General features: G+C 45.5%; 1 protein-coding gene across 1 annotated transcript in view; it reads left to right on the forward strand.

Annotated features, from left to right (window-relative positions):
* Nucleotides 1-13,454, forward strand: part of tmem104 (transmembrane protein 104) — a 78,521-nt gene extending 65,067 nt beyond the window's left edge. The window contains exon 10 of the mRNA XM_072368739.1: nucleotides 11,046-13,454. Within this exon, the coding sequence (XP_072224840.1) occupies nucleotides 11,046-11,809 (764 nt within the window). The 3' untranslated portion in view covers nucleotides 11,810-13,454. The remainder of the gene's footprint in view (nucleotides 1-11,045) is intronic.
* The last annotated feature ends 13,085 nt before the right edge of the window (nucleotides 13,455-26,539 follow it).

The raw sequence follows: 26,539 nt of genomic DNA on the forward strand, positions 1-26,539 counted from the left end.
TTTGGGGAACATTTGGGAGCTCATCAGCGTTCAGATGTCTTGGCCCTGCTCCAAATAGGCAATAAAGTCCTGGCCTACTTTGTCAATTAGACCATTAATCTTGACCAAATGGCCTCGATCTTTTTCCGTCTCTGTTTGTGCATGTTTGTTTTCAGTGTGCACGTCTCAGTGTGTACAGACAGTTTGAGTTATTGATGCTGAAGTGTTTCTGCATGAGCTGCTTCTCAAGGGCAGGAGAATATATTATCCCATTAAGACTTAGTCCCCTTTACAAATGTCCCGTTTGTTGTGTCGTAGCAGAAAGGAAAGTCTCAGTTATGTTATTGTGGTGATTATTGAATGATATCGACTGGTATTCACTTGTTAAAGTGACCCCAACAGACAACAGATTTTAGCATCATTAGCTGTAATTCATCAGCCTTTATCTCATATTCTCCCCCATAGATCCCAGGTGTCATCATGCATTTCTTCCAGCTGTCTCAGTGGTTCTGAAAGTTATTCTCAGACCAGAAGGGACACGAACAAAAGAACTGAATTATTGAAATGGTTCCTTACAAAATAAATTATTTGGGTGGTTTCGGTGGAGGAAGAAATCGTAAAAAGGGAACATTTATAGAAATTATTAACAGGAAAAAAGGAAAGAAGTGATTGTAAAGTGGGAAATAAATGGAAAATTCCCCATTCTATACATTGTTTATTGCAATAAGTTATTTTTTATTTGATTTCACTTGCATATATTTGGCAGATTTCTATATTTGATGAGCCATTTACTTATTTTTGTGTTGCATTTTCAGTTGGCTTGATGTTTATCTGCTTGAAAAAGCTGAAAAATGACCCCTTATATACGTAGTTTTTTTATGTGGGTCTGTATCATGACGCGGGACAAAGAATAAGCCCGGTTCTAACGCTGTTCTGGTGTAAATACTGGACAGCATCAGCATCTATGTGCCATAATGTCACCACAGATTTAAAAGGAATGAATTAGCTGCAACAGTTAACCTACTTTTATTGCTGTACTGGTGGTATTTTACCTGTAAATTGGTTAAAAATTAAGTTTACGGTGTAGGTTTTCGGGGCAGAGATGAGACCTCCCCTTCCTGACTCCTCTCCACTCCAGTGGTAACATCTGTGGTCACCTGAGCTGTCCTCGGTGAGGATGTTTGCTCGGTGTCGGGGTGGCAGCTGGTCGTTCTGTTGGCGCTCTGCCTCCCGCCCTCACACCAGCCTTGTCACGATTGCTGCCCCTCACCTGTGGTCACCTTCTTGTTCAGTGACCGCCTGCCGCTGGGCTGCCTGTTACAGCTCAGGTGTTCAACAGAGCAGCTATTTGCCTGAATAAACGTGTCATCTGTCTCCCAGATCTCCTGCAGACACCTTTTTTTCCCAGCGGTGCTTCTAAATGTTGAATTAAAACAGAAAGTGGGGCATCAATGCTCAGCCTACATGTTCTGTTCTAACTGTAGAAGCTGCTCCTGTTTGCCGTTGGTTTCAATGCACAAAAGACAAGGCCAGTGTGCCTCATGACAACTGTTCTCATCCATTTGTAATGCTGAGGAAAGCAGTTTGCTGAGGAGAAACAGGACTGTAGGAGAGCATAATCTCTGGCCAGCGATCTCTTGTTGGAAGAGAAAGGAGGCTGGCACACGGAGATAGGACGAGCCCAGCCGACCACAGCGATGGAGGCACAGGTGGGCTTGGCAGAGGGGCTGCATGGGCTCCACCTCCAGCTTATTTTCTCAGAAAGAAATGAGTTTAATCTGGCAGGAGGCTCCACTGTTGCTCATACTAGACGATGAGTTTGTTGCATTTCAAACAAGTCACCAACAAGAAGTAAAAAAAAAAGTAACCGATCACCATCATTAAAACAGATTCAACCCTTTTTTTTAATGACTTGAGCTGTGGATAAAGCAGCATGCAACACACATCATTCCCTGGAGCACAATATGTGTCTTTTTGACACATATTTTAACAAAAATCTCTGCAGGCTGTGATGTAACCAACTAATTCAGTTTATCGTAGTTCAGCAGATGTCTGCTGTATTTTTTAAGCACTATACTTGCATGTTATGTGGTTAGAAAACACGTGAAATTGAGTTGAAAGTGTCACAACAACAAGGAAGGATTGTTTCAACATAACTTCTCTGAAGCCCTCAAAAAACCTGCTAATATCTGGCTTTACAGGGCAAAGAGACGGTGTTTAATTAGCATTCATTCAGGACTCCAGCCACAGCTTTGATGGGCACACCTGGAGCCGCTCGGGGCAACAGGAACCAAAACGGATGGCAACAACTCACAGACTCAAACAGACGAGATATTTAACTGACAAGACAGCTGCCAGCTCACTCTGAGTCAGAATAGCCTTTTATTGTCACTGTGGAGGTACAACGAAACTGAAGGTGCTCCCGCAGAGCCATCCTGCAAACTGTCCTGCTGTTTGGGCCGCCATCCAACCGGTCCAGCCATAAACCAGGGTAATTATCTCAGAAAGTCTTTAGTTTTGGAAATAACGGTCCATCCCATTGTAGCTCACGGGCTTGTTCCCTGGGAGATGGTTGCTGGTTGCTGGACATCCACATAGCCTTCAGAGCACTGAGGATGAACAGTTACTGCTGGCAACAGGAAAAGATTCAATCAACTGGTTTTATTGGGTGTCCCCACATCGAAACAGTGTAAGTACACTGCTTTTGGTGCCAAAGAGTGTAATATCCAGCAAGTAGAACCATAGGAAATGGATAGAGATCAGTATCGTCACTTTAATCCATCCCTACACGGTTATGTCAACTAACTGGTCGGTACTCTATGGTTTCTTTTTATTTGTCTTGTTACTTATTTACATTTTCTGTATTCAAAGCTTGTCTGAAGCCGTCAAACGGTCACTCCAGTGCCCACGAAAAGTAGTGCCACACTAAAAATACCAGGATTATATCTGAGAATTTTGCTTCTCTGTTCATAGAAAAAATAGTGAATAGTTGCAGTGATCCACGAGTAATGTGCTTAGTTTACTCCAACGTTGGGTAAAGGGTTCGGAAAAGGCCTGCAGGGATGTTTGCAGCTGGCCGATGCCATTTTAGATGGCTGAGGAAGGGAGGGGGGCTGTTTATGAAGGTCAGGGGGGGTTTCTGGTGTCTTGTTCAGTGGGGAGCAGTGAAATATGAGCCAGTCTTAATGAACTGTAGGGCAGAACTACAGTTCAGAGGTCCTGAAAGATGAGCATCAGGCTCTTTGTTTTAGGGAGCTGGTCCGGCCTGCCACACCGGCCTAGAATTGGTGTTTTATTGCTCTAAGAGATGTTTTAATTCCTAAGTTTTACGGTGACGACGGGAATCTTTGGTGGCAGAACATGATAAATTAGACCCATAAGCAGAAACTAAGCTTTTAGTTATAACCCATGACCTCTGGTCTTTGTTTACCTCTGAGTTTTTGTTGTATTGCTTTGGGAATTAAGGTGGATTTATCCTTACCGGAGCTGTAGTTTCCTACAGTGTGGTCCATGCCAGATGTCTCTGAGCCCAAAGAAGTCGATGCCACCTCTGGACAAAGTTCCCACGAGGCTTCTTTGTTGCAGGGTAAAGTTGTAAGTTACAGCTCTGCACTGGAGTTGCTCTCTGTCTGATATACAGACAGGTGTAATGACTTATTATCTCTAGTTAGTGGGCAGAAATGCAGCTTTTTAGCTTAGTGTTTTCCATCATTTTTCATTCGACCATGTGCTGTGATCCTCTGACTGACACCACGGAGCTTTTTCTAAGGCAGCGCAGCCACTAATCACCCAAAAAGTCCTGCTAACTCGGGTCCTGGTAGGTTTCAAGCGATAGAGCTCCACCGCTAAAATCCTGGTGAGAACTGGGCGAAGCGCCGACTCTACTAATTACCGCTGAGATTATCCAAGAGTGCTCAAGGAGTGTCTCGCTTAATTAATGATGAGATGATTGCTGTGCTCTAAAAGCACAAGGGGGGAATCTAAAGGGGAAGACATGATGAGGAAACAGCAGCTTCACCATAAGTTTCATGAGACGGCAGTGGCTTTCACAGCTTTCTCAGACACTACAAACACAGCAAAGAAGTCCTTGACCTTCCCACTATCCTCAACAAATTGCTCAGGTTTAAGTGTCCAAGTCCTTGTCAGTATGGAGCGATACCCTCCGTCTTGCAGCTTCGGGTGCTTTCTCACGCGAGATTGATCACCTCTCACCTTTTGGCCATCTTCTAAACATTAATTGAGTCCAGGATTTCCATCACATCTGAGATGGCAGCCGAGGGGCTTTCTCCTGAGGAAGTCGATGACTCCTTGGAGCATTGAGCCACGACTGCTTTGTTTTCTACCGAAGACAATAGAGCTGGAAGAGCCTCCTCTGGGGGGTCATTAAGTTGAAGAATTCCTCACAAGGTCATTGCCGTTCCTATCGGGGTAATATAAATCACAGGCTCCGAGATGGACGGGCACTAGTTATGTGGCAGTGATATGTGGCTGTTTGACACCTCCTCAATTTACTCACTTCCTGTTGTGGCACGTCAAGTGCGTGCATGTGAGATAGTCCTTGCCCGGCACTTCAAAAGTGCATCTTATCACCTCGTCTTGACAGGTATCTGCAGAAGTAAATGCCTCGTTCCATCTGAATGAATGAGTTCGTGGAGGGTCTGTGAGCCTTTACTGGGCTTCTCTTCTTTTAACGGCACCCATAAGCGTGTTTTTTCCTATTTTTGCTTGATATGGGTGTAGTCTGATCTGCAGTTAAGGGCCTCTTTTGTCATGTACTTGATTTATAAAGCTTTAAATGTTTGTAGGTGACAGATATAGACTGCAGGCAGGTCAGTTTATGATGTCCACAAAGCCCGAAGGGGTTGACCCTGAGGGGTCTGTAATATAAATGTCCGAGATGCTGCCTTCGTGGACAGATAATAAGCTTGGTAAATCTCAAAACCCATACACGACAGACGTCTTTTACACCAAAAAAACCCGGAAATTTATGTAAAAACATGCGACACCCACCCTGGTTCATAAGGGTTTAACAACCTTTATTCACGTGTCACATTTAACTGCACGGTGGTTAGCTGGTGGTTCGATTCCCGCCTTTCTGTGTGGAGTTAGCATGTTCTCCGGATACTCTGGCTTCCTCCCGCCCCCCAAAAACATGCATTTTAGGTTAATTAATGAGGCGAAATTGTCCCTAGGTGCGAGGGTGAGCGCCCAGTCCCTAGGGAGCATGAGCCAAACCTGGATAAATGGCATCTGGCGTAAAAAACCGAGAAGAAGAAGAAGATTCCTGTGTCACATTTAAAGCAGCAGAAGAGTTTAGAGCGCGTTGGTTGTTGTAAAAACAAACCTCTGTCTGTGTCCTGCTTCTGGAAAAGCTGTTCACCTGAATTTGTTGTGTTGAAGAGGTCACAAAGACACCATCAGAGGCCACCAAAACTGTCAAGCTGACCGAACAAGAGTAATACTGCGGATTTTTATTTCCTCTGATATAAACGATTATCAAACATGCTCAATAAAGACCAAACAAAAGTTAAGTTCTTCTAGTTTAACTCCTAATTTTTGAAGAAATCGATGCAGCGTGATTTGGATCCATAAACATTACAGAAAAGATTCAGTTGGTCTGACACAGAACCTGGTAAAGTGATAAAAGACAATGACATGCTGCTGTTTTAATGTTGAGGTTTTCCTGTCTGAGATGTAGAAACATAGTTGATCAATAAATGTGAAGCTTTTCTCATGACCTTTATACCCAGTCATGTCACTGACCTCTTAAGAGGTGATTCACCTGTTCTTTCCCTTTTTTTTTTAGCATTTCACAAACTTTCCAGGGTTAATTTAGCTTAAAACAACAGATTTGTGGTCCTAGAGGTCCTAGATTCTGCTCCCTGGGCACTCAAAGACGATGGTGATGATTTACCAGGAGGATAATAAAGCCGTCACAGGAAGGTGTGATTTGCCCACTTCTTGTAGGATTACTTATTTCTGTGATTGCAGCTGCATAAATTAGCTCTCTGACTCTAATTAGGATAAAACTCCGGGGGAAAATAAAGGGCTTTGTGTAGATTTTGCATCTTAAATTCACTCTGAAACTAATTTTGTAGTTGTTAACGTTCATTAACTTTATGCTTCCCGGCATCCAACCTGCAGGTTCTTACCTCCTCTCTCAGTATCTTGAGCTTGGCCAGACCTACAAAAAGGTGCCCCCCCCCCCACCCGCTATCCTGAGGCACTCTTAATTAAAAGCCCCACGCTACTTCCCTTCCTGTGCAGCCTGCTAGCGTTGGTAAGGTGGAGGGGAAACGCTTCTTCCTCCTGTCCGACACCTCTGACGTCCTCGCTGTTTCACATATATTTGTGGAAAGGGAGAAAGACACCGAAGGAGCAGGCAGATGGGTCGGGAGGAGGAATCTTTCACACATTCCAGCTGATTTTGAGCTGAAGTAATTCAAAGATCGAGTGTTTGCAGCGCAGCAGATGAGATGACACAGATATGCTGATGCAATGGGAGCGAGGCCTTTTTCCGACGTGTTCTTGTCCTTGAAAGCTGGTCTGTTGCCCATCGCTGTGACCTCTCTGTGAAAGGGGGTTAATGTTTAAATTGGGAGCAGCAGAGCTTTCCCCCCGCGGCCTGAGATTACATTGGGTAGAAGCCAAAGATGCATTAAATATTGAACAATCGTGCAACAGTTTTTGCAGACTTTGGCCTCTGATGTGTGCGAATGCCGCGTGTTTTTCATCCTTTTTAAGCTGCCTTTGTGTGAAAGTAAACAAAAGATCAGACCTGGTTTGGTTTTGCCCTTTTTTCCCCTCTAACCCGGTGAAAATGGGGTTATTCCCTTCTTGGATTGGCCGTTTGTTTTCATGCAACACGAAAGCTACCGCGTCTTTACCCAGCTCAGCTGATACGAAACCAAACAGGGAGGTTGAGTCAAAGCCCAGGAACTTTTTACTGGGGGCTTATATGTGACTGCAGTGTGAAGCCTTCGATGTCTAATCAGAACAATGTGGAAACACTCCAACCACTGCAGGAAGTAGCCAGATCCCAGACGTCCCGTTCGTGCTGTAGCTCAGTTTTAATGCCATATATTAGCAACATTTAATCATTTCTGTTACTAAAATGAACCTGAATCAGTATGTGTTTCCTGATATTAAACCATTTACAGTTTTATAACCTCTCCAAATGTATAAACTGGCCTCCACATCGACTTCAGGAAGATATTTCACCAGGCAGAAAGCCTGCAGAGTAACTTCCACGAAGTCTTTCCACAAAGTCTGCTGCCGCAGTGTGAATTTAAAGTAGTTTTTTTTTAACTTATCAGTGAATCAGAGAGGGTTGTTGCTATTATCACAACTAAGATAATAGATTTATTGTGTTAGTCTACATTTACTTTGACTGTGTGACTCCAAACTGTCAGGATCTGCCTGCAGACAACTTGTCATGTGATGCAAACAGTTTGAGGTGTTGATGTGTTCCAGGAACCTGTGAAATGTGAAAATCAACCCCTTTTCCCTGTTTTTATGCTTTCCAGCCATAATAAATGCTAAAAGTTTGGCTATTTAAGAAGAAATAACACTCCTTTTCAATCTGCTGGCAGGTTTTGAAGTAAAATCCCATGAATCCATATTCACTGGACGCCAGTCAGATCAGACCTTTTATTTTGGTCAGAAATGACGAAGGAAAACAGCCAAAAACTCACCTAGATTCTGCTCCCTGGGCACTCAAAGACGATGGTGATGATTTACCAGGAGGGTAATAAAGCCGTCACAGGAAGGTGTGATTTGCCCACTTCTTGTAGGATTACTTATTTCTGTGATTGCAGCTGCATAAATTAGCTCTCTGACTCTAATTAGGATAAAACTCTGGGGGAAAATAAAGGGTATTGTGTAGATTTTGCATCTTAAATTCACTCTGAAACTAATTTTGTAGTTGTTAACGTTCATTAACTTTATGCTTCCCGGCATCCAACCTGTGAAATGTGAAAATCAACCCTTTTTCCTTGTTTTTATGCTTTCCAGTCATAATAAATGCTAAAAGTTGGGCTATTTAAGAAGAAATAACACTCCTTTTCAATCTGCTGGCAGGTTTTGAAGTAAAACGCCATGAATCCATATTCAGTGGACGCCAGTCAGATCAGACCTTTTATTTTGGTCAGAAATGACGAAGGAAAACAGCCAAAAATTCACCAATTTGTCTCCACTGCATAGTTGTGGTTTAATTTAATACCTGGAAAAGCCTCGGGGTACAAATGGACTTCAAACCCAAAGCAGCGTGCAGTAATTGAAGTAATTTCAACAACTGATACTGAAACCCAGAAGCAGGAGGCGAGCAGATGCAGTGATGTGCAGCGAGCCTCCCGACTGGGTCTTGGGTTTGGGGCACGGGTCCAAATCAGTTACACAGAGAAGCCTGTTTGATGAGAGAAGCAGTCAAGGTTATGGGCTGGGCGGGATCCAAACCCCGGCACCGGTCCAGGACAGACACTGGCACAGCGCAGCCCAGCACCAGGGCAAGAAACGCAGCCACCCAGGGCCGTAACTAAGGAAGATTTATGTCTTCTTCTTTGGTGTCTTTTTGGCAGAAAGCAGGCCTGCTCGTAGCCGGTCCCTGACCACCACACATGCTAATTAAATGTCTTTCTGTTGCCCACATGATTAACCACCGTGTGAAAGATGAATCGTGGTTAATAACAGTGCTTTTTAGAATGAGTCATCAGAGAAAATTGGAAGTTTTTGCTGCAGATTTATCTCTTATTGAGCATCGTCTTCTCTGGATGTGCAATAAAAGTTCACTGATCAATAGAGCTTATTCAGAACTTGAAGATCCCACCGAGCAGCTGCCCTCGCCTGCTTTTCATCAAAGGCAGAAGGGAATCTCACACTTTCAGCGATGCATCGCAGTCAGAGAGCTACGGTACAGACCGACTCTGCTCATAGTCTCACTTTCTAAATGTCAGTCTGTGTTTAAAGGACAGCTGATGATGAAAGCCGGGGAGCTGGCTGCTCGCCATCCCCAGGATTTAACTAACTCCCGGGGTCACGGGCTCATATGAGCGAGACGTGGCTGTCAGCCTGTAACAGAACTGCACGCAGTTCAAGAATCTCACCTCCAGAAATCAATTGGAGAAGGCAGGTGAAGAGCAAGAGGTGCTTCTCTGTGTTCACCTGATGTGTCACATGTGGTTTTTTCCTCCTCGTGTTTGTGGGACAAACAGCTGGAGGGCAGCTCGAAAAACACCGAGAGAAGAAACTTCATCTGCTGCCAAAGCCTGAAGAGAAAAACAGGGACTCTCACCTGCATTCAGAAGCAAAAACGTCGCGTCACCTGATGTGCAAAGTGGTGCAAACACACCATGACTTGTACTTCTTTGGTTTGTCTCTAACAGCAGGAATAATGAGAGATTCAGTGAGTTCATTTCCACGCCACAAAGGCAGCAAACTGCACATCGATCTCTTTCTGTTTAGCTCTGGAAAACAGCCACAATCACAATGTGCATTTATCTCTTTTAGACTTGTAAAAGGGACATTTGTCAGGAGCAGAGGTGGCTGGAGGAGGGAGGTGCTGGATGAATGGATCGTTTCTGGGTTTGGCCCCAAACTGACCCCAGACTCGTGATTACACCCCGGCGAGGCTCTGCTTTGTTGGCCCCACAAGACGAGAATACGCTACATGAAGCGGTATAAACCCACAGACTGTCGCAGAGTTTGAAGATTATTTTTATGCGATGGATTACAGCCAAACAGGAAATGCTTGTGAAGTAGAAGTGGGCGCTTCTCCACATGTAAAAGGGTCCATTTCCGGATAAAAAGCCACTGTTTTCAGCTTATTCAGGCTATTTATGGGGGTTTAAAGGACATTATCTGGTTATTTTGGCTTTGAAACTGCACAGAAACCCACAACAGTTTGTTATAAAGTGAGAGAAGAAATATTCTGACTCCTTTAAGAGTCAAATCTGAGTGTTTGACTCATTTTAGGAGCTTTTATCTGACAAACAAGTACAAAACTGTCCTTAAAAGCTAAGTAGCCTTTTTGGATGATTAAGGCAAAGATATGAGATAATTAATCAAGCCCACCTTCTATAAATGTGGCTGTAACTCGATGAATAATTCCTCAGTGGCTTTAATATTTTATTTCTCCATCACGTAGATTCATCTTCCGGTGGAAAAATGGATAAACTTAAGGCAAAAAGGTGTTAAACTGACTTGGAATAGCGGTCTTATTGTAGTTTTCATGTATTTTATCCCTGAAATGAAGCATTTTCTACAAAACAATCAAGTTTTTCACTTCTAAGACATGACCTGACATCTGATTTGCTGACTTTATGGTTTCTTTCTGGGCAGCTAATGACAAAGTGTTTGAAGGAAGTGACTAATTGCTGGAAAATTAAAGGCAAGGCAAGTTTATTTGCACAATTCAACAAGAAGGTGATTCAAAGTGCTTTACAGAGACATTAAAACAGAAGAAATAAAAAATAAAAAGCATAATTTAAAATTTAAGCAAAAGAAAGAAATAAGAACAATAGATAAAATCAGAAAAAATTATATATATGAAAGATAAAATCAGGAGTTAAAATATGATAAATAAGCTTATTCAAATGCAGCTGAAAATACATAGAACTGGACTTAAATCCTGAGTGTTTCAGCTGATCTGAGGCTTTCTGGGAGTTTGTTCCAGACATGTGGAGCATAGAAGCTGAATGCAGCTTCTCCAGGTCTGGTTCTGACTCTGGGAACTGATAAAGAACCGGATCCAGATGACCTGAGGGGTCTGGGAGGTTCATAGTGGGTCAGGAGGTCACTGATGCATTTTGGACCATTCAGAGCTTTATAGACCAGCATCAGAACTTTAAAGTCTATCCTCTGATGGACCAGCATCAGAACCTTAAAGTCTATCCTCTGATGGACCGGCATCAGAACTTTAAAGTCTATCCTCTGATGGACCGGCAGCCTGTAAAGGGAATTTCCAGCTGTGGCCTCAGGGGGCGCTGTTCAGCCACAGAGTTTGATTCCTGTGGTTTAATCGTGATTATATCACATGTTTGATCGAGTTAATTTCCCTTTTCTCTCTTCAGCGTTCACCATGATGATCATCTTGGCTCTGATCCGCATCGGCAAAGGCACCGGCGAGGGCCGGCCGCCTGTGGCCAGCCTCTCCGGCGTCCCCAACCTGTTCGGCGTGTGCGTTTACTCCTTCATGTGTCAGCACTCGCTGCCCTCGCTGGTCACGCCCATCTCTGACAAGAAGCGCGTGGGCCCGCTGGTGCTGGCGGACTACGTGCTGATCCTGGGCTTCTACGTGCTCCTCTCCTTCACCGCCATCTTCTGCTTCGACAGCTCGCTGCTGCACGACATGTACACCCTGAACTTCACGGACAACTGCAACGTGCTGGATATCCCGGCGCTGCGCTACTTTCTGGGCCTGTTCCCCGTGTTCACCATCAGCACCAACTTCCCCATCATCGCCGTGACGCTTCGCAACAACTGGAAGACGCTGTTCTACCGGGACGGCGGCACCTACCCGTGGGTGGTGGACCGCGTCGTGTTTCCTCTCATAACCCTGGTGCCCCCGGTGCTGGTGGCCTTCTGCACCCACAACCTGGAGTCCCTGGTGGGCATCACAGGGTCCTACGCCGGCACGGGCATCCAGTACATTATCCCGGCGTGCCTGGTGTATTACGGCCGGCGCCATCTGGAGCCTGTGATGGGCAGAGATGCCGTCAACAAGCACCGCTCTCCCTTCCGCCACGCCTTCTGGGTGTGGTTCGTCTTGCTTTGGGCCGCCTTCTGCCTCATGTTCGTCACGGCCAACATCATCCTGACTGAAACCGAGAAATGAGAACTCTTCCCTTACCTTCCTTCCCTGCAGCTGGTTGGACTGTGTGCCTTTTTCGACCCTTTTTTTTGGTTGTTTTTCTGCATAAATTAAATGTAATTCAGAGTAATTTATCACATTTGTTGAAAGGGACCAAATGTTTGTGCATGACGTCGATCAAAGGGAGTTTATTGTTAAAAGGAATCTTTTGTCAGCTGACAGCCTGAGGTCTTCACACAGTTCTGCACGTGTGAAAATGTGTCCGAAATGATGGAAACAGCCGGTGTTTTCTCCTCAGAAAGAGGGTTTAAACCCTGCTACCTCGAACTCGTGCCACATCAGTGCAAACTGGGGGTTTTTGTTGGGTAAATTGTCACGTTCTGTGCTTCTTACTTTTAATCGGCCTCATTAAAATCCCAAACTATAAAAAGATACAGCGGGATCTGCTGGAGCTTTACAGCAGAATAGTCTCATAAAGCAGGGTCCAGGCCTGTCACTCGCAGCCTCCTGTTCTGTTGCAAAACTGCTTCACCAGATTGGAAAAGAAAGCAGCGTCAGAAGAGGAATGAACCCATCGGGGGGGATCGTTCTGTCATGGCTGACGTGAAGTTAAACCTGTGACAGATTGGCTTCCAGGAAGAGTTCTGTCTGTGTTTATCAGCCTGTAGTCTGCATCTTCCTCTGCTCAGCACCAGTTCCTGACCCTGTCTGCTGCATCTATCACGCAGATACGAGTCGTGATCTGCAGCCTTTGCACTCGGTCTGAGGGGAAGACGCACAGCTCTCCGACCCAGAAAGGATCCAGAACCAATGTGCTTCTGAAAAGCAGCTCAGCCAAAGAACAACAAAGCTAGTTTAGGTTATAGCTGGAAGTTGTCTGGTCTCTGGGTTCAGTATTTAACCAGAGAAGGAGACCATCAGCCCGGAGAGTTTAATTTCCCAGTTTTTGCACTTTATCTGAACTTTAAACTACTTTAAAAACGATGGAAACTGTATTTCTGTGCACGAGAGATGCTGAATATGGCTTTAACACGACTGTCCATCCCATAAGAGATAAAGAACAACAACCTTAGCTCCAAACTTATTGTGTTTCCATGATGGAACCAGAGATGATCTGTGTGGAAAGTGTTCAGGCATCACAATGCCATTAAATGCAGCTCCACAGATGTTTTCAAAGGGAGAAATCAGACCTTTTCTCATCCCAAATCACCATTTTACAACAAAGCTAGTTTAGGTTATAGCTGGAAGTTGTCTGGTGTCTGGGTTCAGTATTTAACCAGAGAAGGAGACCATCAGCCCGGAGAGTTTAATTTGAAACGTCTGAAATGGAGTTTTTGCACTTTATCTGAACTTTAAACTACAGTTTAAAAGAAAACAATGGAAACTGCCATAAAATGCAGCTCCACAGATGTTTTCAAAGGGAGAAATCAGACCTTTTCTCATCCCAAATCACCATTTTATTTAAGAACTCTGCAAAAGTCTTGGGCGCCGCCAGAAAAGCACGGATACGTGCGAAGGTTCCTGTTGAAAGTGAGTCCTGCACAGCTGCACGAGCAGCATCAGTGTTGCTCTGCTGAGGTGGAAGGCGCTGGAAGGCGTTGGAAGGCGTTAGAAGGCGTTGGAAGGCGTTGGAAGGCGCTGGAAGGCGTTGGAAGGCGTTAGAAGGCGTTGGAAGGCGTTGGAAGGCGCTGGAAGGCGTTAGAAGGCTTTGGAAGGCGCTGGAAGTCGTCGGAAGGCGCTGGAAGGCGTTAGAAGGCGTTGGAAGGCGTTGGAAGGCGCTGGAAGGCGTTAGAAGGCGTTAGAAGGCGCTGGAAGGCGTTAGAAGGCGTTGGAAGGCGTTAGAAGGCGTTGGAAGGCGTTGGAAGGCGCTGGAAGGCGTTGGAAGGCGTTGGAAGGCGTTGGAAGGCGTTAGAAGGCGCTGGAAGGCGTTGGAAGGCGCTGGAAGGCGTTAGAAGGCGTTGGAAGGCGTTGGAAGGCGCTGGAAGGCGTTGGAAGGCGTTGGAAGGCGCTGGAAGGCGTTGGAAGGCGCTGGAAGGCGTTGGAAGGCGCTGGAAGGCGTTGGAAGGCGCTGGAAGGCGTTGGAAGGCGCTGGAAGGCGTTGGAAGGCGTTGGAAGGCGTTGGAAGGCGCTGGAAGGCGTTAGAAGGCGTTGGAAGGCGCTGGAAGGCGTTAGAAGGCGTTGGAAGGCGTTGGAAGGCGCTGGAAGGCGTTGGAAGGCGTTGGAAGGCGCTGGAAGGCGTTGGAAGGCGCTGGAAGGCGTTGGAAGGCGCTGGAAGGCGTTGGAAGGCGCTGGAAGGCGTTGGAAGGCGTTGGAAGGCGCTGGAAGGCGTTAGAAGGCGTTGGAAGGCGTTGGAAGGCGCTGGAAGGCGTTAGAAGGCGTTAGAAGGCGCTGGAAGGCGCTAGAAGGCGTTGGAAGGCGTTGGAAGGCGTTAGAAGGCGTTGGAAGGCGTTAGAAGGCGTTGGAAGGCGTTGGAAGGCGCTGGAAGGCGTTGGAAGGCGTTGGAAGGCGCTGGAAGGCGTTAGAAGGCGTTGGAAGGCGTTGGAAGGCGCTGGAAGGCGTTAGAAGGCGTTGGAAGGCGTTGGAAGGCGCTGGAAGGCGTTGGAAGGCGCTGGAAGGCGTTGGAAGGCGCTGGAAGGCGTTGGAAGGCGCTGGAAGGCGTTAGAAGGCGTTCGAAGGCGTTAGAAGGCGTTCGAAGGCGTTAGAAGGCGCTGGAAGGCGTTAGAAGGCGTTGGAAGGCGTTAGAAGGCGTTGGAAGGCGTTAGAAGGCGTTGGAAGGCGCTGGAAGGCGTTAGAAGGCGCTGGAAGGCGTTCGAAGGCGTTCGAAGGCGTTAGAAGGCGCTGGAAGGCGCTGGAAGGCGTTCGAAGGCGTTAGAAGGCGCTAGAAGGCGTTGGAAGGCGCTGGAAGGCGTTAGAAGGCGTTGGAAGGCGCTGGAAGGCGTTGAGGTGAATCTGCTGAAGGTGGCGTGGCCTCAGCAGTCCGCAGGGCGCCGCTCGCTGCCGTGTGGGCTGGTTGTCAGGCTGGTTGTCAGGCTGGTTGTCAGGCTGGATTAGTCCTGCGGGGGCTGAACTGGACGTCAGTCCATCTGTCTGTGTCCTTTTTCGTCTGCCGTGACCTCGTTGTTTTAAGCCATTTGCCTGTTTGTGCTTCATCCTCAGTTTTCCCTGCAGCCTCTGAGTGAAGGAGTCAAACAGGAGTCTGTGTGAGTGAGTAATTAGAGCCGAATCGTGTTAAATTTGTGCCTTTTGGTTACTTTAATAAGCCTAAACTCTGAATTTCTGTGAAATCTTCTGCATCCATTTATGTTACTGACAATCCTTTGTTTTATTTTATCCTCTTTCTGTTCCTCCTCTTGTTCTCATTGTGGTTTTTAGAGTGGTGTATTTTTTTAAATCTTCGTTTGAGATGTTTGTTTGGCCTAAAATTCACCATTTTTAAGTATTTGGATGTTTACTGATTTCTTTTGTTTTTTACAATTCACAAAACAAATAAAGGATTTATGCTCATCTGAACCTTTTCAACCTTCGGGGGGGGGGGGGGGGTTCTGTTTGTTTAACAGCTTTCACTGGACCAACTGTACCAAAGTGACATCATTTAGCTAAAGTTTTACAGAGATGTTGGCCAGTGTGTGACCTCTTCTCCATCCCAACGATGCTCATTGGAGCTCAGATCTGACCCTTCCAGATATTTAACTTCAGGTGTTCCAGTCACTTCCTCGGGTGCATAAATCCGAGCAGCTCGGCGTGCAGAACACAAACATCTGTGAAAGAACGACTCGCTCTCAGGAGCTCAGTGAGTTCCAGCCTGGTGCCGTGACAGGATGCCACCTGGGCAACAGGTTTCCTCGCTGCTAAATGTTCCACAGTCAGCTGTCAGGGGTTTTATAACAGAGTGGAAGCGACTGGGAACGACAGCAGCTCAGCCAGGAAGTGGTCGGTCATAGAAAATGACAGAGCGGGGTCAGAGGTCGCCGACTTTCTGCAGAGTCAGAGACCTCCAAACTCCAGGTGGCCTTCAGATGAGCTCAAGAACAGTGAGTAGACAGCTTCATGGAATGGGTTTCCATGGTAACTGCATCCAATCCAAGTGCAATGCAAAAGCGCCGGATGCAGCGGTGTAAAGCACGCCGCCGCTGGACTCCGGAGGCGTGGAGGCGTGCTGGAGCTGTTCGTTCATCTCACATCACAATAAAAATACGCCCGACACGATCCAGTTATCACTCCCAACCGCACACAAACACAAAACTCTGTGAAACTCAAATGATTTCAATCCAGAAAGCGTCTAAGGCTGAAGTCGTCGTCATTGAGTCCATTTGGGATCAGAGAATTAAGGCTCCTGGGCTCCTGTTTGAGCTGCGGTCGCATCATTTATGTTCGGAGCTCAGATACTCGGTGCTTCATGTTGATACTTAGATCCTGGAAGTGGAGTTTTGAGGATGTACGGCGGAGTTTTGGAGCAGGTAACTCGGGCACGAAGCATTTAGTTCCAGCGTTGGACCTTTTGAATGACTCCTCCAACTGATAAAACCACAGAAAGTGTTTGTTGCTGTCCTTAAAGCTTAAAAATGACCCATAACGGCACCCTGTAAAGCACCGCCCTGAGGTCAGAGGTCATTCTCAAGCGTTTCATTCAGAAAGACACGCTGTTATGAACTTTGACCTCATAAGGGGGAATGAGGAGGGTTTGATTGTGTTTTTTTGTCACTTCCTGGTTGATTTTAGCCAATTACTTGCCGACTGTCTTCTTCATGGCCCGTTTTTACACAACATGCAGTTGTTATTTTGACCACTAGAGGTCACATGATCTACAAATGACAGCTTTTCCATCTCCATGACGAAACACCCCAAGGTGACACATTTGGTTGGAGGACAGTCCACTTTAGGAGTTAAACTCGAGTTTCAGGACCTGCGGCGAAGAGGAAGACAACAAACCATCTTCCATCAGCTGCCCTCTGATTGGACGGTTTGGTTTGTGATGAAGATTTAAATTGACTTTGTTACTTTAAGGTCACGTGTGGCGTGGGAACTTTGAGAGCTGAGTTTCCTGCTCCCGTTTCACAGGTTGTGAACCAGAAGCTCAAAAAGCAAACTGAGCCCATAAAATAAAGAACAAATCGGGGGCACAACAGATTAAACTCTTCATTAATCCTGTTTGAAGATCTTTTACAGCCATTAATGAGGCACGTGGCACATGGATTCCAGCTGTGTTGAACATCTGTAACCTTCTGAAACAGAAATCCCCCTCGGACCTGTTTCACTCAAAGGTCAAAGGTCAGAGTCGCTGTTTCTTTAGTCACATTCAGCCGCACTTCGACACAATTTCACACACGCCTGGTCGGCAATATTTGGATCTGCTCTGCAGGTAATTGGCACTTTTTTTACTCTCCTGTTCACCTCAATCTTCCCTGAAGCACCTCGGTGGGTTTTTTATTTATACATGAGATTGCTGTTTTTATTATCAAACGACACCCCCCCCCCCCCCCCCCCCCCCCCCCCCCCCTCTGAATTTCAATCTCAGCAGGGCCGCTTCAGTGTAATCTAATTTACCTTCTGCCCTCTTATGTATGTGGGTGGTGTCTGGTGGTTGGGGGCAGAACTTTAATTGGAAATGCAAACTTATCGCGGCTTAATTGATTCCCCGTGTGTTTAATTGCTGTATTGTTCATACGGTTCTGCATGCTGGAAGATGAAGAGCAAATGTTTGATCACCTGGAGTGAAATTTAGAATATTTTCTGATCTGTTGGTTTCATCAGAGCCTATTAAAACGTAACATAAACCTAAAATCTGCTCAAATATTCACTGAAGCAGCAACTGAACCGAATTATTCAATAATTAAGCTCTTTTTACTGAGATCATTTTAACACTTTAGCTGCATCTATGAAAAACAGCAAAGAAAACACAGTTTGACAGACAGAAAATAGGATTTCTGCAGCAACAAGGTGATTCCCAAAGAGCTATTAGCTGAAAACTCTGCATATCTCAGCATGGTGTGCAGTGTGTCCTTAAAACATTTGAGGAAACTGGACAAGTGGAGGACAAAAGAAGAAGTGTCAGGCCTAAAAAACTATCTACAGCAGATGAACAGGATCTGAAAGTGATGTCCTTAAGAAAGAGGAAAAAATCCAGCTGTGACCTGACAGGACCTGAGAGATGCATCTGGACCTTCAGCTGATCCATCTACTGTTGGCCCAAGCCTCATCAGAAATGGGCTCCATGGAAGGGTGGCTGTCAAGAAGCCGTTCTTAAGGAAGGGAAACAGGGAGAAAAGGCTGAGCTGTGCCAAATGACACAAGAAGTGGACTGAAAATCAGTGGCAACAGGTCTTATGGAGGGATGAATCCTCCCCAGAGCCCGGACCTCAACATTATTGAAGCAGTGTGGGATCATCTGACAGAGAACGGAACAAAAGGCAGCCCACATCCAAAGAAGAGCTTTGGGATGTCCTTCAAGAAGCCTGGAGAACTATTCCTGAAGACTCCTTAAAGAAATGACAGAAAGCTTGTCTCAGAGGCTTCAGGCTGCTGTCTCTGCCTTATATTCTGTTCACTTTTATGTTTGAACGTGTCAGTAAATCACCTGTTTCCTGTTTTTAATGGAAGAAATGAGGCTTAAAGGTATAAATGCAGCAGCTCCAGTCCTTGTGAGGACACAGTAACATCGTTGTGTTCTTTCCGGCCTACAGCTTTATTACCAGATTTATCTGCTCTGGCCGGTTCAGGTGCTTCTCTGGGGCTTGCTCAGCTCCACAGGTGAGCCCTGTTGGTGGAGCCATTACGACTCTGTCATCTTGCCTTATGAAGTGTCAGCAGCAGCGAACAGGACGCTGTGGCCCCTGCAGCAGCAGCTCACACAGCGTCCTGTTACAGGTCACGCTTTCCCTTTGTCTGCTGTACGACCTCCACGGCTGAACGCTTCGCTTCACCTTGCCTCACTAATGGGAGTCATCTCAGACAGCAACTGTAAACACAGTCACTACAAGGTAAGACATGAATACAGCACAGCCAGGGCTGTTTACCGACCGCTCATCCTGCTACTAACCACTCAAAAGACCCGCCAGCTCCCTTTGTTTCCACATTATTCACATATTAATATTTACCAGCCCATTTGGACCTCATTACCAGCCAGGTGTCGTCTCATCTTGTAATGACAGATTGCTTCCTTTTAATTCCAGGCAGATGCTTCACCTTTTCTAATGGCCTCCTTTTCCCTGCTTCTCATGCCTGGCTGCTGAGGTTCATCAGTGCAAGTGGGGCTCAGCTGAAGCCTTGGGGGAGAGATGAGGGTCGCAGTAGTTTAGGGACGGTGGCCAGACCCGGACTGAGCTGCTCTGACAGGCTGATCACCACACAGGGCAGAGTGGGACAAACTCTTAACTTTTAGAAAATGCTCACAACCGTCTGAGCGGTAACTTTTAAAGTGAATCTACCCCTGACTGGGAGTAGGTCCACTGAGAAGCTTCAGAGCCAGATAGAAGTTTCTCAGATGGTAACTACAGGAAGTACCTATTAAAAACATAGATTTGGTCTCTTCAGGAGACACTTCTGGTTGAAACACAAGAAAAAAGCGAAGCTTTGTGGAATAATGTGCTCTGTGCCGATAAATCAATTCAACAACAGACATTTGGATGAACGATAGCTGTTCAGCACGGGTTGAAGTGTGGTTTGGGGCTGCCTCAGGGACTGAAGGTGGCTCTTTGAACACAACAGAGGTCCTCAGCACTCCGGCAGGTTGATTTAACATTGAAAGTTAATTTTAGATTAACTGACCCAAGGCAGTGGTGCATGAACCTACTCCAGGGATGTCAAACTCCGGTCCTGGAGGGCCGCTGTCCTGCAGGTTTTAGATGTTTCCCTGCTTCAACGCACCTGAATCAGATCAATGCCTCATTAGCAGACTTGTGCAGAACTTAACAATCTTTCGAAGAGATCCATTTAATCTGAATCAGGGAAGCATCTAAAACCTGCAGGACAGCGGCCCTCCAGGACCGGACTTTGACATATGTGACCGACTCAGAATGTTTCAGCTCACGTGATGCATGCACCTGGCATATGGGCACCTTTTCCTCCATTTTTAAACCTGGACCTTATTTCTGGCATGAAATACGTTCATCTGCTCACCGAGAACAGTTTGGTGAAAGTCGGCGTCCTTTGGAAGATATTTAGATAACTCAAGAACACGTCCCCCCTCTGTTCATTGAGCTCCTCTGGCTGCCCTTAGCATCAGATTCATGTCCCTGATGTTAGCTACAAAGAGCTTAATGGAACGGCTCCATCTACTTGAATGCTCTTGCAAAGGCTTCTGTCCCAACTGGGTCCCTCCGTTGGTCCCAGGATTGTCGTCTAGCAGCTCCTACACCACGCCTAAGACAATCCAAACTCTGTTCATGTGTCGTCCCACGATGGTGGAATGACCTACCGAGCGCTACCAGAACAGGGGCGTCCCTGTCTATCTTCAAGAAGCTCCTGAAAACCCAGCTCTTCAGAGAGCATCTCCTATCCCAGCACTTACCTTGTACTTCCCTACCCCCTCTATCTCTGCACTTTATCTTTCTGCTCTTCCTTCTATGCCTGCACCCTATCTCTACTCTGTCCCCTCTGACAGAGTCGGACTCCTGGGTTCCTTCTATGTAGCTTATTGTTAGCTTTTTATAAAGCTGTTATATCTTCATTTGTAAGTCACTTTGGATAAAAGCGTCTGATAAATATATAAACACATAACGGAGTGAACGTGGCTTAGAGGATGCAGCCTCTAAATAAGGCATTATCTGTCTTTATTTCACCAATACTTTAAGAAGAATGAATGAATGAACGTGTGCTATAGCTCTGTTAGCTCATAGCTGCGGTTAGCTCATAGCTGCTGTTAGCTCATAGCTGCTGTTAGCTCATAGCTGCGGTTAGCTCATAGCTGCTGTTAGCTCATAGCTGCTGTTAGCTCATAGCTGCGGTTAGCTCATAGCTGCTGTTAGCTCATAGCTGCTGTTAGCTCATAGCTGCTGTTAGCTCATAGCTGCGGTTAGCTCATAGCTGCGGTTAGCTCATAGCTGCTGTTAGCTCATAGCTGCTGTTAGCTCATAGCTGCTGTTATGTGGCTACTTGCAGCTAAAGGAGAGCTGCAAAGGTTACAAAGTGTTTCCTGCCGACCTGCAACAAGAACATCTTTAAAACAGAACTGACTGAATGCATTTATTCTGCTCCGAGCATTTCCAAAACTTTCAACAGCAAAGTTATCAGGATGCATCTCTGTCCTGTGGAGTGTAATTATGCTGTTTCCCAGCCAGGTTTCAGAAAACATGATTATTTTTAGGCTTTTTTCCCATGCATTGAAATAGCTTTTTAAGTTTTGCCACCATGTCTCTAATTCTGCTTGTTCTGTTCTGTAATTCTCTAATCTTCTCCTCCGAGGTGTTAGCGAGATGGTTGGATATTCTGCCGGTGTTTTTGCCCGGGACGAGTGTCCCTGCATGATTTATAACCGTTACTCCCAGCATGCAGATGAACACTAACGCCATGTTTACATTCAGGGGGCGCACACGTCTGTCTCTGACCCAGCAGTCGCTCATCACACAGCTTACAACACAAGCTGTTACACTTATTTTAGGTTTCTTATTCCTCAGAGCGACGCTGATCCACCAAAAACAAGACTTTCCTTTTGAGTTTCAGTGTCGCACGATGGCCTGAGAGCTGATTCAGAGGCTTTTCCCCCCTGAGGGGAACACAGATCTCTGCATCCTTATGCTTTTCAGCAGCACATCTTCCTGATTGGCTGTTTTTGGTTAAAGAAAAACAAAACTTCAGCTTCAGTAGCAGATCCTAATCCACTCTGCTGAGACGCTCGACCCTCAGGGACCATGAGAGTTAACCTTAACTGCATTTGGGCTGAGCAGAGCTCTGAGTTTCTATGAAAGAAAGAAGGAAACCTCAAGCAGCTCAACACTGCTGTCAGCTCACAGCTTCACTGACTAACCTTTCAGAGGTGGGCATCCTGACACCTGTACCCTGCACTTAAATCTTAACCAGAAGGCATCATAGTCAAGCTCCAGCCTCATGCTATGTGACAGGATCACAGATATTAGTCACAGGTAATGAGAGGCAGAACCTATCAGCACCAAAGCTGAGTGTAAAACAGCTTTTGGAGTCTTTCATTCGGCCGTTTCCTGCAGCTGTGCAGGCTAAGTTTGACATTATGCTTAAAAAGGACACGAAAATGAGATGAAACATGGAAACAAAAGAGGTACAATATGTAGATGTTTCATGTGGCATTAAAATGCAAAGAGTGTTCAATTTAAGGAGAAGCAGGTGAGCTAATTAGGAATAAGGAGCAGCTGAGAGAAAGGCAACCCGGGGACCTCAGGTAAGTGGAATAAAACTAAAAAAAGATCAAAACTACGGACTGCCACGGTCGTTTTTAAGGTTGGAAAAGGATTAATGAAGTGTTTAAAGCGGTCATTGAGCTTTCTGCTTCACTGAATTGTCTAAAAACGTCATTTTTGGTTTTGTTGCTTTGATTTATCCACCGTTGAGCTCTGGATCTCATGGCCAACAGACTGTGGTCTGTATCTTTCCTGCAGAATGGTTTTATCACAGCGAGGCTTCTTTAAATGGTTAAACGGACCCCGTTTATATGTGTTTTCCTTTATATACTGACTACTCAAAAGGTTTGAACTCACACTGACTGAAAAGGTTTATTCTTAAAAGCCGTCATGTTTTAACTCTTCATTTTATTTAGAAACCTTCCAAACCAAGTGAAATGACCCGGAAGTATCGGAGTAGCAGCCATGATGTTGCCTTTATGGCCTCCTTTAGCGTAGGAAACAAGAGATAATTCTGTTTCTTTTTAGTGATGAACTTTGATCTAATATGCAACGTCTCCTTGGTGCACTTTCTGTAGGTTGTGAGTGTGGTTGGATTCCTGTTTCAGTATTAAAGGGGAACTCCGGTATTTTTAAACCTTATTTCTGGCATGAAATACATTCATCTGCTCACCGAGAACAGTTTGGTGAAAGTCGGCGTCCTTCGGAAGATATTTAGATAACTGGAGATCCATATAACGGAGTGAACGGGGCTTAGAGGATGCAGCCTCTAAATAAGGCATTATCTGTCTTTATTTCACCAATACTTTAAGAATAATGAATGAATGAACGTGTGCTATAGCTCTGTTAGCTCATAGCTGCTGTTATGTGGCTACTTGCAGCTATAGGAGAGCTAACGGAGGGATTTCTACACAGGCACTCTACTGGGACCACTTCATCCACACGCCCCCCTGCAGCACAGTTTATTTACTCCGTGCTCTGTGACAGTCGGCTAACTTCACACAGAGTTTGCTGCTGATAGTTTTGTGCAACATGGCAGGATATTTATCAGATTTTGACATTGTGAACGATGACTTTGAGTAAGATGGACGTTCTTAGCGGAGTAAATAAACTGTATTGAACGTATTTCATGCCAGAAATAAGGTTTAAAGATACCGGAGTTCCCCTTTAAGTCCTGAAGGCACATTTCCTCAGCCCTGTGACATTTTCCATCACAGTCGAGGACAAAAGCTTAGGAAAATGTGAGGTTTTTTTTAACTTACTCTTTCAGCTCTGACTGATCTTTCTCTTGTAAAGCATTTTTTTTGCTATATTATTTGCCATAAATACATATGCCAACATCAGTCCAGCAGTTCCAATGGTATCGACCAATGATTGACTCTGTGGAGCCGCTCTCGCTGCTTCAGGCCAGATGTGCAGATCCCAGGAAGCTGGATCCGATCCAGAGGCTTCAGGTACTCAAACCTCAAAGATAAAACAACCCCGTCTCACATCAAACTGTCCCACTTACACCTGTTTCTGTCAGCGTACATAACGGGAATAAACACTGTAGGGTGACTCTAAACCCAAAGTCGTGGCAAACGTTTCATGTTTTTATCTCAAAGACGAGTTCTCAGGCAGCTCTGATGATTGATCTGTTGGTTTCTTACAGAATCTGCAGCAGTCTTTGCATGTAAAGTCATTGACAGAAGGGGCTGTAAAGTGAACATATTCCCACTGACTGAGAGATAATGGAAAACAGCTGAAGGGGCTCAGTAACACCAGTGTAAATGGACTGTGTGCAGAGCTCCATTCTGTGGACTGTGCTGAGAAATCACCAAAGCTTTGGCAGTTTGAGGATTGGAAAGAGCAAACACTTTGTCGTGCTGGTAGGAGGAACACCCAGTTTCTGACAGGGAGTCTGACCTCTTTCCAGTGTTATTTTTCCATTTCTGACCTTTAAAAGACGTTCTTGCCTCATCTTCATACTTTCAGATGGTCATTAATAGTGAAAGTATTTAACTGTCAGTGCGTAATGAAGCCGATTTGCTCCACTTTTAGGGCTCTAAACTGGCAGCTTTTGACAGCACAGTTTAGTTTAAAGACCCTGGTTTGTTTGATGAGTGGACAAGGAACATGTAAACTAATCTAAACATCGGGATAGAGGCATGTTTACCTTTGTGATGGCAGCATCTGTCTCTCCAAAGCACCAGAATCAGTGGTACCTTCACCCAGATGAAGCCGCCCATGTGTATATTTTAGTTTCCAGCTGGTCTCTGATCTTCTAAAACACTACAAAAAGCTTTAATCTGAGATTTCTTTCCTTTGTCTGAACCTTTATTTTTACAAGAATGAAGAAATGTTACAAAAATAACTTCAGTTTCATTGTATTTAGAAGCTGAGGACACTGATTTTTGCAGTTTTTCACAGGAATCTGAGTCCATTCCTGCTGAATCCCAGATTCCAGCTGCTCAGCAGTCCCTGGTTGCTGTTGTCTGGTTCTCCTCTTCATGATGCTCCAACATCTGCAGCAGGAGACAGATGTGGACTGCAGGCAGGCAGCCAAGCTCACACACTCTGTGTGTATGAAGCTGCTGGAAGTCCTGCAGAATGAGGTCTGGCATCGTCCTGCTGAAATAACCACGGACCTCCCGGGAAAAGACGGCACCTTGATGGCAGCATCTGTCTCTCCAGAACTCCAACATCCAGCTGTGCCTCAGTGGTACCTTCACCCAGATGAAGCCCTCCATGCCATGGACTCTGATGCAGCCCCAGACCATCACAGACGCTGGCTTTAAACCTTCCTCTGAGAACAGCCTGGATGCTCTTTCTCAGCAGTTTTTCCCAGAAGCAGCTGAAACGTGGACTCATCTGCCCACAGAACACGTGTCCACTGTCTTTCTGTCCCTCTGAGATGAGCTGGAGTCCAGAGAACTGGGCCGTGGTTCTGCTCAGAGCTGATATATGGCTTCAGGTCACACACTTGTTTGTTGAATGAAGGTTCGGACAATCAGTGTTTTATTTTAATGTTTTTTGAAAAAGAAAACCATTGAATTATGGTACTGGACTTGTTTTGAGCTCAGGTCGCTGGGTTATTACACTTAAAAACATTCCCTCTTATCGACTTTGTTGGCGAATAAAAGCTCCAGATGTGGTTGGAGTGCAGCTGGTGTGACTTTGTGCATTTTTCTAACAAACCAAACCTGATAAAACTGCTGTATTTCACACCCTGGATTGATAATTGCTTAACGTTGTCCAGTAAATCACATATTTAGATGTGTTCCTTCCCCTAACTACCAGCTGGGCTACATGATATATGATTTAATTTATTTATGTGGGGCTGTTGACCGAATAAAAGATGCTCCTTATTGGCAACTTTATCGTTAAACTTCCACATATGAAGGACATTTCCAGGCTCTCTCAGTCACCAATGGAAAATAAGACTAAATCAATGTTTCCTTTGTCATAAAATGCTGCTTTTTCAAATCTACTGAAGTAGATCTTTTCTAACAAAGTGATTTGTGTTCCAGGCAACAAGTTTCTCCTTTATTTCTTCATTTATCTCTTCAGTTTTTACCTTTTGGACCCGAAGATAACTGCAGAGGGGATGCAGTTTTCAGGCTTCACGTGAAATGTTCTCCTTTTTCAACACAACGCTGTGTTTTCCCTCTGCTCTTCTGTTTCAGTTTCTGTTCGATAAAGTCTAAAAATGAACAACTGCACAAAAAAAATGCTGCTTTTTGCCACTGTGAGATGGAGTAAAGTAAAATATGCATCTACCGGAGAGCCTGGTGTCTGGTTTTATTGTTCTGCTTCACATAACTTTCACTTTTCCTCACAAGAATCTCGACTCGTGACTTTTCCAACAGGCCTGAACTTTGACTTGGATTTGTCCCACTTTAAGGCGACCCGGTCACGGTCAAAGACGCAGTGTGAGATTACCCTCCTTGCACGGCTTGCTTCTTGTATAAAAGAAGGCAGCATTATCCTGCTGTATCAGTGAGATGAGGTGCAGGTTGTGTGGTGTAAAGCAGGCAGTGAATCTGATCTGAGGGATAAGACTTCCTTTCATCCCCCTGAGCTGTCTGAACCCTCCTCATCCATCACCAGTCGATGCTGCGATGTCTTACTGTACATGGAAGCCTCTCTGCTTCGTCCTGTGCATGCAAGCTGCTCGGATAGATGACGTTTTACTTCATAAAGTCAGTAAACTTTGATCTTTACTACTGGTTAAACTCTGGTTGTTGATTCTCACTCATCCAGGTCACGGTTATTCGAACCGGACTTCTTCTTGGTTCTTGAAGACGAAAGGCTTCTTCGGTTCTAAACTAAAGAGAGTATCGGCTCACTGGTTGTGGAGGAGCTGTTCACGCTTTGCTGTTAAAGGTCCCATGTGTCACCTAATTCTCACCTGTAAGTCGTCTGTCTACCTGTCTGAGAGGGCATTAATCACAGGATCTGAGCTGTG

This window comes from Leuresthes tenuis, unplaced genomic scaffold (genome assembly GCF_036924035.1).
Source record: "Leuresthes tenuis unplaced genomic scaffold, fLeuTen1.0.hap1 SCAF_17, whole genome shotgun sequence".
NCBI lineage: Eukaryota > Metazoa > Chordata > Actinopteri > Atheriniformes > Atherinopsidae > Leuresthes > Leuresthes tenuis.